Below are 11,745 nucleotides of genomic sequence, written 5' to 3' on the forward strand. Positions count from 1 at the left end.
CCTGACTTCCAGTGTGCATTTCAGCCCCTGTTGCTGCCGCCCCTTCTGGAGTTTTTTTCACTTCTTTCTCAAGTCCCTTTTCTTTTTTCTTTTTGTTTCTCCTGTCTCTGTGTGTATCTGTGCACAGTGTGTGTTTACTGTCACAAAGGCACATTTTCAGACCCCTACTCCTGTGGTGACGGACACTCTGAGGGTCCCCATGGCAGGACTGGCCTTTTCCCATCAAGTGAGTCCATACTGGGAGAAGGGGATATAATCAGATGGCATCTTTTTATTTGAAAAAATTTTTAATGTGTATTTATTTTTGACAGAGTGAGCGCGAGCGGGGGAGGGACAGAGAGAGAGAGGGAGACACAGAATCTGAAGCAGGCTCCAGGCTCTGAGCTGTCAGCACAGAGCCTGACACGGGGCCTGAACTCACAAATCGTGAGATCATGACCTGAGCCAACGTCGGATGCTTAACCGACTGAGCCACCCAGGTGCCTCGGCATCTTTTTATTTAAAAATTATAAATAAAGTACAGGGTATAGTTATGTAAAAGTCCCCAAGTGTTCTGGGGGTTATTTGAGGCTTAGTAATTGATTCTTAACAGGACGCAGCCATAGCACAGCAGCCCAAAATAGGATTTCTCGTTTGCCCATCCTCTGCCATTGATGTAAAAAATACATGGAGTTATTTATATCTTATTTCCAAATAAACAATCCAAGAGTGTCATTCTTTCTTTTTCAATATAAATAGGAACCCTCCCATTCCGAGGGGTGATAGAGGGTGTGATTAGAGAAGATGCCTTCTGTTTCAAAGGGACCTCAAGGACAAAGGAGAAAATAGAATGACCTGAGAGAAACCAATGACTGGCTGCAGGTTCTGCCTGGGCTCATATTCCACAATCTGCTGGGCCGGAAACCTACTAAACAGCTGAGTCCCTGGGAAAAGGGAGCAGGGAACTCATTTGAGGCCTTTGAAAGGCTGCAGGCCCGGGAATCTCAATCCCACTGCAAACAAGTCTGTTTTCTTAGCTAAAAAGTGATGGCCTGGTCTATCTTTAACCCTTATGTCAGGCCCCCTGCACTGTGAGGATGTGGGCTGGGATCTATTCCTTACTTCTCCACGATCTTCATCATTAGTCATACTCTAGGATTGCCTCGTTTTTCCTCCTCCTTTCCTCTGCCCCTCTTTGTTTTTTCTCTTGCTTAGCTCTCAAGCTCTCGCCTTTCCTATCAGCCTGCTGCCCTGGGCGTTGGATCGGCTGACCTGGCTTACCCAGTAGTGTTTGCTGCTGGCTTAAACGCCACACACCCTCACCAGGTATTTTTCAAGATGGGGAAGACCCTGGGGGTTCCTGTGCTACCTCCCCTGCCCTGAGGCAGTTGAGGGGCCTCTTGAGACCCCAGTGTTATTCTAAGTGCTCTGAAGCAAAGCTCGTCTGTAACTTTAGAGGACCAGAGGTGACTCCGAGACGAAGGGCCTCCAAGAGTTCCGAAAGGAAAGAAGGGCTTCTAGTGTTTTCTCCCTCTCTTTCCTTTCCTCTGTACTCCTTACCATGCATGTCTCCCCTTAGCGGAGTCCCAGAGAGGACACAGATCCAAGGTTTCCCCGCCCACTTGGTGGCAGCATTGGTGGTGGAAAAGCTCAAAAGCAGCTACCATGATGCTAGGACTGGATCCCCTTCTGCCTGACACTGCCATTATTCGCTGTATTTTTCCATTTCCCCCCAAAGCTCATGGTTCCTGGGAAGGAAGGTGGGGTACCCCTTGCTCCCAACCAGCCTGCACACGGTGCTCAGGCCGACCAGGAGAGATTGGCGACCTACACCCCTTCTGATGGGGCCCGCTGTGCTGCCACACCTTCCAGCAGGTGGGTTCACGTGTTGATTGCTCGGGTCAGCAGGGGCCCATCCCCCCAACACACGTGCTTATCCGTTGTCAGTAAAGAGTAGCTTTCACCATTGCCTCGGGCTTGACATTTATGCCCCAAATGTGGAACTCTTAAAGTTCTCAACATATTGCAGCTGGTATGTAAGGAAGCTGCCCTGGGTTTGCTGTTACAGCCAACAACAGGGGCCTAGTTCTTAGCACCTTCATCCACTGAAGGGACCTTTCAGATATGTTTTTTATTTTACCCCAAGATTTATTCCCCTGGGGTCCACCTTCAGTGTTTCCTGAGGACCAGAGCAGGGTGTTTGCTATAATCCTGACGTTTGGGGCCATACTGTATCTATGGTGGTAGTTAGGATTGATTTTTTTTTTTTTTCTGTCTGCTATGTTAGTATCTCCTGGAGATTCTTTAGAAATAACTGCTTTCCTCATTAAAATTTTCTTAAAATGTTTGTCTTTTCTGATCACAGAAGTGATTAATTCTATAGATTTCAAATTAAGGAGACATTGGTTAGGTAGAACATGAAAGTTTTCATAATCCCACTCTGCACAAATCACCACTGTTACTGCTCTTTCAAAGATGAGAGGATCTCAGAGGGTTAAGTAATTTGCCAAAGAGCACTTAGCTCACAAAATGGCTGGGCGCAAGCTGAGCTCCTTGTTCCTACACTCCGAGCTCTCCCGTGGGAAGATGAGGCTGTCCTGCCCTGCCCTCCCTTGACCACAAGGCCCCAGAGATGATGATGTGGATTGCCCCACTGCATCCTAAATGAACTTTGGGATAATAGAAAAAAAATTTTGTTCATTCCCACAGTGGAGCAGTGGGAGGGAAATTATTTGAGAAGATATTTTTGTGCCACCATCAGGAAAAATACTTTCATTCCTGGTTTCCCAAACTTCCATCCTTTTATCCCTCCCCCTGTCAAAGGGAAGATGCTGGTAGTCATTTTACACTCTAGTTTTCTGAGCCTTGGCTCCTGGGGCATGTCTGGGATAGCTAGAGATAGAGGAACCTATCTCTGTAACGTGAGGGGTTCTTAATGTTGGTCATCAAAGCTCAGGCCTTTCCTCAGTGCTGGTCTTCCTTGCTGGCTGGTGTCCAAGAGTCCGCTTAGACTGCACAGTTCTCCTCCCCACCTTGAGCTCCTTGCCATTTCCCATGTTGGTGGGCCAGTGGCCGGTCCTATGCTGGACGGTGGGTTTATGGGGAGCCAAGTAGGCTCTGCTGTGCCGGAGTAACAACACTATCTTTCTTCTCCAGCGAGGATACTGAAACTGTATCAAACAGCAGTGAGGGCCGGGCTTCCCCCCATGATGTCTTGGAAACCATCTTTGTCCGAAAAGTGGGGGCTTTTGTCAACAAGCCCATCAACCAGGTGATTTTTCTGACACTGCCACCTGTGAGAATGTCTGAGCTCTTAGGGGCAGGGCTCTTAACCTGGGGTCTGTGTGACCCCTAAAATTGTGTGTGTGTGTGTGTGTGTGTGTGTGTGTGTGTGTGTCTGTGAATTTTTTGTGAAGAGGGTTAATAACCTGTGACACCCCTCCAGGAGAAGTTCAGAGCTGTTGTTCTGTGATCTTTTAAGCCTCCCAAAGGAGAAGGCGACTAGGCACCATTTGGTACAGACACATTGCACTGAAGTGTCAGTGCCTCAGCCTTACTCAAAATAGGAAGTTCCACCCCAGCTCTGCCAGTGCACAACTGTTGGTTGTTACTGAGTCACTGTGGGTCAGGCTTTCAAAGTTGCTTCCTGGGGTCTTGGGGAATCCTACCCCTGTTTGTGCTGTGGGTGTATGGTGGGAGGCGGAGGAGATTTGGGGTTCTCCGACAGGAACCTGAGATCAGCATGGTCAGCGTGGGTGTGCTAATCTACTGAATGTGCAGGCTTCTGGCTGCCTCTGAGGAAGCATGTAGGCTGGGGCAGGGATGGGCGGTAACGTTTCTGTCTCTTCAGGTGACCCTGACCAGTTTGGACATACCCTTTGCCATGTTTGCTCCCAAGAATTTGGAGTTGGAGGATGCCGATCCCATGGTGAGTCCCCCTTTGATGGTAAGACGGTGTTGTGCTTATCATCTTCCTGGGTGAGTTACTGTTCCTCCACAAGACCATCAGCCAGCCATGCTCTTGGTCTTAACACATTTTCAGCCATTGTTGGGTCTCTTACAAAACCCTTGATTATTAACAACAACTTGCACCTGTGCATGGAACCAGCCCCTACCTCCACCTTATTCTGAAACAGGTGAATCCTCCAGATTCCCCAGAGACTGAATCTCCTCTCCAGGGCAGCCTGCACTCTGATGGCTCCAGTGGGGGTAGCAGTGGCAATACCCACGATGACTTTGTTATGATCGACTTCGTAAGTTACCATCACCTTTCTTGACCTTTGCTGCCATAGGGTAGATAAACCTAGAAGCATCCAGGGCCCTTGGACAGGACATCCTTCACAGGGATCAGATGGCCTGGTATAGACAGTGGGGATGGGACAGGTGGGCACTTGGCTGTGCAGTTCATATGGGGAACCTGCCCTCATATCCTGCTTGGGGACACATTTGAAGGTCCATGAACAAGAAGGCGTTTTGTGCCATGTTATTGGTTGAAATTCAACTCTAAATGGGGATTTGCCAGGCGTATCCCTGTAGGTCCTATTCCTGCCTGATTAGATGGCCTTTTGCTAAGGAAAGGAATTTAAGGGAAGGGGACATAAACCTTCCCAGGGGAGAGGGGTGTTATCACCAGAGGTAGGTTTCAGCTGCCCAGAAGAGAAGGGTATAATGATTCCTCTTCCAAAGATGAGCCTGGAGGAGCCGTTTCTTTGATGATTACTGGAAGGGAAGAGGGTCATTCATAGCTTCTCTCCCCTGAGTTTCCTTTGTGATCTAAGACAAGCTAAACTGAGTCTGTCTTGTTTTCGAAGAAACCGGCTTTTTCTAAAGATGACATTCTTCCGATGGATTTGGGGACCTTCTATCGTGAATTTCAAAATCCCCCTCAGCTGAGCAGCCTCTCCATAGATATCGGGGCACAGTCCATGGCTGAGGACTTGGTATGAAAACTCCTTCCCCTGCTGTACCTCATCCTCTGACCTCCTCTCCTCTTTTGATGGCCATTCCTGCTCCAAAAGCCTAGAAGTTTCTTCGTGTTACTCCCCCCACTCCCACACCTCCCATCCTCTATGTAACAGGAAAGAGACACTTTAGATCATTATGTTCTGTTGATCACACTCGAGATTTGTATTGTGTCTGGCAGTCATTATGTTGAACTTGCTTGAGCTGACTTCCTCCTCTTCTGTGCATGCGCAGCATTACTTACACATGCCTGCCGTTCGGTGCCTGATGTCTTCTGCTTGCTGCTGCCACTAAGCCACGCGGCTCCAGTAGTTCTTGCATTTGGCTGCTCAGCTTGTCAGGCAGAAGAAACGCAAGGTCCTGAGTATTGGTGTTCTTACCCTTTCCTCGGAGAGCTCCTTCCTGACTCAGCTAGTGGTTCTTGTGTTTAGCCAGATGTCCTGATACTGGCTGTAATTACCACATCTCTGCTTTGTGTATTTCCTGTGTCCGAAGGGCAGAGGCATGCCTCGGTGCCCTATGCCACTGTTGCCAGTGGACTAGGGAGACCCCTGGCCCCTGACGCCTCCACCGAGCCTGACTCCACTGAGTCACTGGGATGTCGCTGGAGGCTCTTAGTCTTGCTGCAAGAAAAGAATTCAAAGATGGACCAGACACAGTGGTTGAGCAGTGTAAGTGAAGAATTTATTGGAGGACACTCTCCAGATGTGAGAATGAGCGAGTTCAAAGGAGAGCTGTGCACTCCAGGGTTTGGGTCTCTAGCTTTTTTTTTTTTTTTTTTTTTTTTTAAAGTAGGCTTCAGGCCCAGTGCAGAGCCCAACACAGAGCTTGAACTCATTCCCTGGAGATCAAGACCTGAGCTGAGATCAAGAGTCAGGTGTTTAACCACCTGAGTCACCCAGGCACCCCTGAGTCTCTAATCTTACAGCTGTTAACCAGGGATGGAATATTTATTACTTGGAAAGAGGATGTCTTTGGGAGCAGGGTTTCATACCTTTTCTCCCTTGGCCAGGGACTCTGGCCTTCTTTGTATTTGGCCTGTCTGGTTTGACCTGGCTTCTTGTGACTGTTTTTGGAATGCTGCCAGCCAGGATAGGCCTCTGACTCTCCCTCTAGCTGTCTCTCACTCTCCCTTTGCTGGTCTCCAGGTTTCCTGTTAAAACCTAACTAGCCGCTTACTGTAATGCCACAAGATGTCAGGGTCCCTCTGCCTGAGGTGGGAATGTGTTGTGTTGACAGCAGCAAGCCCGACGAGGGTCTCAAACTCACGAACCGTGAGAGCGTGACCTGAGCCAAAGTTAGACGCTTAACCAACTGAGCCACCCAGGCGCTCCTAATGTTAAGCTTTTAACCCCACCTCATGCCTGCCAGGAAATCTCCTGTCTGTGATGATTCCGATCTTCAGATGCAAATTCATCAGTGGAGATAGAGCACCTGATTAGGGTCAAATTTTTATTAATACTTGATACTGGAGGGCAGTTAAACTTAACTCCTCAGGTTCTGTTTTCTTCTCCTGTTACTGTTTTCTCTCAACTCTCTAACTCACCCCTTCCTCAACTGATGTAAAGGTACAGATTCATAGGCCTCACCACAGACCTGCTGAGTCAGAATCTCTTGGGAGCCTGATTGGGACTACCTTGTTCATGTGCCCCCAGAGGATTCTGGTGCCCAGCTCAGGCCACAAAGAAACCTCTTGTAAGCTTCAATCTGTAGCATGCTAAGCCTACTGTTTTATTCTTAGTCTAATCTGTGCCAAAGATACTTCACGTCTATTTCTCTGTGTCATCCTGTTGTTGGCATGGTCCTTTTCTAGCTCATTTAGTGTGTGGCCTGCTTGCATTCTCTAGACTGTTCTGCTAAAGCCCCTGACCCCCCACAAACCCTGCTGGACACAAGCCCTCTGTCCAGTGCCTGCCCCACTGTCCTGCATCTCCTGCTCTACCAGCCAGCACTGCTGAGCCGAGCTCTGTGCTGCACCCCTGTCTTCAGCTCAGGTGCCTGGGCTAGCTGCCTCTTCAAGACCCTACCTGAGTAAGCAGCTCTTCTCTCCCCTCCCGGTACAGGACTCACTACCAGAGAAGCTGGCTGTGCACGAGAAGAATGTCCGAGAATTTGATGCCTTCGTAGAAACTCTGCAGTAAAAGTTGGTGTCCTCAAGTACCAGCAGCATCCCCTTTTTGTGGTCCCAGGAGCCAGAGCCTCCCTCTCATCAGCTGCTCCCATCCCTCATCTTGCTCCAGGTGGAGGAAAGGCTGGTTTCCCCCATGGGGACCCAGAAGTCTCTGTTCTTGCACCTCCTGGAGACTCCATGGCGGCAGTCAAGCCCAGTGATAGCATTTGAGAGGACTCACCCCCTGGTCTTGAAGATTGGAAGATGCTTTTTAACAAAAGGGCCCTCGGGGTCGTCTGCTTACACCGCCCATCAGCAACTGCTTCACAAAGGCTGTCATCCCGTTCTTCCTGCCCACCCCTTGCCCTGGGTCCACCCTGCAGCTGGCCCCTTGTCCACCTGCCGTTACTGTCAACCACTTGACATTCCAACTGGTGGCCCAGAGCCTGGTGTGGAGGCAGAAAGAAGAAGGAGACAGTACCGGGAGGAAGAAGGAAGGCCTCCTTCAGGCTCTTTTTTTCTTTTCTTTTTTTTTTTTTTTTCGTCCTTTTTGGTTTGGTGTCTTCTCTCCCTCTCTCCGCCCCTGTGCCTATACTTTTGGCAATATGACAGGCCTCCTGCCCAAGGTGGCGAGAACTCCAAAGTCAGCCATTCCCACCCTTGAGGGTTGTGCTAGCCCATCCCTCAGCAGAGGGTCGAGCAGCCCTGGTGGCTGCCTGTGCAGCTCCTCAGCTCCGTGGAAATAAGAATCTTGCGTCTCCAGGATTCTGTCATTGGGAGTCACAGCAAAAGTTTTTTCTCTCCTTTTCCCCCCTGTTGCTGCTCCTTGGTTAAAAAACATGGTAAATATTTATTACTTTCAGAGAAATCAGATATTTTATAGAGAAAATATGTTTGAGGTTAGGATGTTTTCACTTGGGGAAGGTGGAGGGCCTCTTCCTGGAGTAGGGCCTCCTCCTGTGGAGGTTCCTCAGGTTCTGGGTTGCTGCTGTGAGGGTCTTACTTCCTATTTACACAAGGTGGGATCCAAGAATAGGACTGGCTGGGGGCGACAGAACCTCCCAGAATTGCTGCGCTTGAACTGACGACAGGCTTTACCTTTGACTCCTACATATGCCTGGTGAGAATCTTGAATCTCTCCCAGCTTCTGCAGAGTAACTGACTCCATTCTGGCAGCCCAGGAAATCTTGGGTGCTAAATGTGTACAACTCTGTGTGTACAACTCGCCAGAGTTGTACCATGCACATACAGTGCATTGTATGTGCCCCACTGTGGCCACGGGGAAGGCTGGAGGGGCCCCTCCTTCTGGGGGCACTTGTTCCTGTTTCTCAGGGCTGGGTTATGGGCCTTTTCCTCCTTCCTCCTGGGCCTGGCCACCACCTTTCTTTAATCCCAGGGTCTGCACACCACCCTGAGGTTTCCTGGCTGGATTGGTTCCTTGTTGAGAAACCAAAGCTAGGCATATGATTGACTTAACCTTTTAGGTATCGTTACTTGAGTAAGTCAAGTGCCTAGCCTCACCCACCTACCATCTGTCCCTCTCCCAGCCTAACTGGCAGTCCTGGCCAAGGAAAACAAGGCCCACCCCTTTCCTCCTGGCCCACCTGGGCTATTCATTGGCAGCAGCTGTTCTGCAATGGAGCAGGTGGTCCTTAACTGCTTGTTAGTAAATGCATGTGACACTGGTCCCACCTACAAGACTGAGCTCTGAGGGCTGGAGTGGGCTCTGATGCCGTCTCAGGCAGTTGGAGCCCTTCTGCCCCTGTTGCATGCATTCTGCTGCCACAAAGAAATGTTCCCAGCAGTGGTGTACAAATGGCCCTCCTATCTGGGCCAGTGTGCACCCATGGCCTGCTAAACCAATCCAGACTTACTCCCAAGGCCCCAGTGCTGAGAAGGGTGAAGCCCTGGTAAGCTATCGATTGCCCATGCCCTCAGCCCCATCCTGCCACAATATCTCAGCCACTGTCCTCCTCCTGAGGCTGAGCACTGAACGGCCTGTTCGCTATTTTCCTCTTTGGCTTCTAATTGTTGGCCTTTGCAGGCAGCAGCCTTTCCTTTAGGACCCCCATCAGTGAAAGGCCAGGGAGGCTGAGACCTGAGCTGAGCCTGGGAGGAGCAGAGCAACTGTCAAGGCTGGCCCTTGCCCCTTAGCCCCATACAGTGACAGGGATGAGCCCTAGACTGACTCCTGCAGCACCCCCTGGGACAGGGCTGGGACCCGTCACTCATCTCCAGGTGACAGAGTCCCTCCCCCGCCTCCATCCCACCTTGTTTGGAAATATTGAGCTATACTTTAAAATGTATTCAAGAAATTTCCAATAAATTTTTTCTGTACTTTACAGCCTCCTGTCCTACAAGTTTTGTAAAAAGATAACCCACCCCATCCCACTTCTGTGAGGATCCTGGTCCCTGACGGGCCCCCTCCATGGAAGTGGGGGAAGAGCAGTAGATATGAAGTGCAGAGTGGCTTTGGAGTCAGGCAGGCTGTTTTGTCTTGGGGCTTGGCCACCAAGCAGCTGTGCAGCCTTGGGGCCAATCAGGAAACTGCTTGGAGTCTCATTTTCCTTGGCTGTACTGTTCCCATTTTGAGGGCTTATCTGTGAATAGTCAGTGAGGTAACGTGCATGAAGTTGACATGCATATGAAGTGTGGCCATGGCATCATCATCAGCTCTTTCTTGCCCCCTACACAGCCCAGCCCAGCCCAGCACTCAGCCTGGAGGCTCAGAGTGAGAAACAGTTGGCAGGTCTCCGCCATGTTTCCAGTGGAAGCAGACAGGGAATGTGGGGCTTCCCAAGCTGCCCGGTATCTGTTTGCTGATCTAGGAGGAGTTGTGGCTGAGCAAACCAGACAGGGGAAGGGGTTGAATGAAATATAGGGAAGTCAAGGGCCCGTCAAGATTGTTTAGCTGCTCCGATCTGACAGCTTGAGCGAGGCCCTGGTGTGGTCTCTAAGGAGCCATGACAAGTAGAAGAACCCCGCGGACATTATTCCTGCCTGGCCCCCTGTGTGCTTCTGTAGCACACATCTCAGCCCTGGTAAAGCTGGCTCCTGCCTCCTAACTTGTGACTGCACTGGGGGATGGGAGCGAGAGGTAGAGCCAGTGTCGCAGAGGCAGAAATGGTTCTAGAAGCAAGGGACTAACTGCCTGACAGACCTAGGCAACTGTTGTGTGGGTTGCCTCCCTACACCCTTCAGGCTGAAGCCAGGGCAGTAAATGGTTAGAAAATTCTAAATTTAGCGCAAACCTATGGCTGAAAAGAATGAGGCTGCCCACTGCCATCGTTATGGGCCCTCGGAGCCCTAGCTTGTTAGTTAACTGCACATGATACTCGCCATGATACCTGACTGTGGAGCCAGTTGGGACAGTCACCGAACCCACATCAGAAATGGTGAAAAGTCTGTCCCTAGTGTCTTTACCTTCGGTTGGGATCCCCCCCAAAAGCAAACTAAAAGCGTTCAGTTGCCCCATGTCTCATGATGGTGTCCTGCCCCTTTAAAGCATCTCCCTACACCCTGCCCCCAGAGACCTGCTGTTGCCAAGGCAGCAGTAAACTGGCTTTTGCGTCACTCAGAGGCCCTGCCAGGAGCCCAGCCCAAGTGAACAACTCTCTTGGTCTCTGGCTCCCCTCTCATAGTTTCCCTAGGATACTGTCCCTCTGTTCCAAACAGTCACCCAGCATAGAGCTGAACAGAGCCAGTGAGAGAGGCTGCCAGTGCCTTCCGTTGGACTAACTGGGTGAGGGCCAGTTGTGCAATGGGACTAGCTTCCTGCAGCTCGGTGCCTGTGTTTTTAACCAGCATCTTAACACCACAGCTTGATCCTGCAGTTCTGCCCTGGCTCCCCCAGCCAGAGCAGGCAACGAGGAGAAAAAAGAACAGGCTCAGCTGAGGCCACCATAACCTGATTGCAATCAACAGGCAGGCAGCAGACAGGTGGAACTTGACCTTGACCATCATGCCAAGTGAAATTCTGATCTGCCCTCCAAGTGACAAACCATTATCTTTAGCTTGTGGTAAAATACACATAACTTAAATTTTACCATCTTAATCTTTAAAAGCACAGCAAAACCTGCTCAGGAGAGGAAGGGAAAACTGGATATTTCCTAGCCTCTATAGGATTGGGTGGCAGGTGGAAAGAGCCAAGTCTTTCAGGCCAACAGGAGGGCCAAGAGAAGCAAATGGTCACATGAGGTTTCCAATCCCAGCTGCTCCACAAAATTGGGACCATTTCATTCCTTTGTGAAATGACGGTCATTCTGATCACCACTGAGCACTCACTGTTACATCCTGTGTGCATCATTTCTGATCCTTAGAGAAATAAGGAGACAGTCTCATGTGGGCTGATTATATGGCTGTTACCATTTGGAGCTGGTGGGAGGGGTGATGGGACTAGGACTCAAGACCAGGTCTGATTCTAAAGCCCACACTGCTTTCACCACGGTCCCCTCCATTCTGGGGACAGAAGAGGCCTTGGTCATAGGATACAGCACTTGGTGGCCAGTTGGAATGGTGCACACTTACAACATGGAGAGTGACCATTCACACGTCCAAGCCTGGAAGATGTCAGAAAGCTGGCTTCACACCCCCTCCCCAAGGAACAAGACAAGGAAGGAAGGAAGGGGTCAGATGGACTGGGGAGGTGACTTCCTGAGGCCCCACCTGCTCATCTTCCACAACCACACCACACT

At 50.2% G+C, this 11,745-nt stretch overlaps 1 protein-coding gene across 12 annotated transcripts in view; it reads left to right on the plus strand.

Moving 5' to 3' along the window:
* The window catches only part of ATG13 (autophagy related 13), a 54,322-nt gene extending 44,927 nt beyond the window's left edge, over window positions 1–9,395 (plus strand). For 5 of the 12 annotated variants that reach the window (XM_030331005.2, XM_030331004.2, XM_030331007.2 and 2 more), the window contains 8 exons: window positions 128–226; window positions 1,195–1,305; window positions 1,718–1,854; window positions 3,136–3,250; window positions 3,830–3,907; window positions 4,116–4,232; window positions 4,791–4,919; window positions 7,005–9,395. In XM_030331005.2, the coding sequence (XP_030186865.1) occupies window positions 128–226; window positions 1,195–1,305; window positions 1,718–1,854; window positions 3,136–3,250; window positions 3,830–3,907; window positions 4,116–4,232; window positions 4,791–4,919; window positions 7,005–7,082 (864 nt within the window). In that variant the 3' untranslated portion in view covers window positions 7,083–9,395. The remainder of the gene's footprint in view (window positions 1–127; window positions 227–1,194; window positions 1,306–1,717; window positions 1,855–3,135; window positions 3,251–3,829; window positions 3,908–4,115; window positions 4,233–4,790; window positions 4,920–7,004) is intronic. The other 7 variants (XM_030331014.2, XM_032594854.1, XM_030331011.1 and 4 more) reach the window with 6 other exon arrangements.
* The last annotated feature ends 2,350 nt before the right edge of the window (window positions 9,396–11,745 follow it).

This window comes from Lynx canadensis, chromosome D1 (assembly GCF_007474595.2).
Source record: "Lynx canadensis isolate LIC74 chromosome D1, mLynCan4.pri.v2, whole genome shotgun sequence".
NCBI classification, from domain to species: Eukaryota; Metazoa; Chordata; class Mammalia; order Carnivora; family Felidae; genus Lynx; species Lynx canadensis.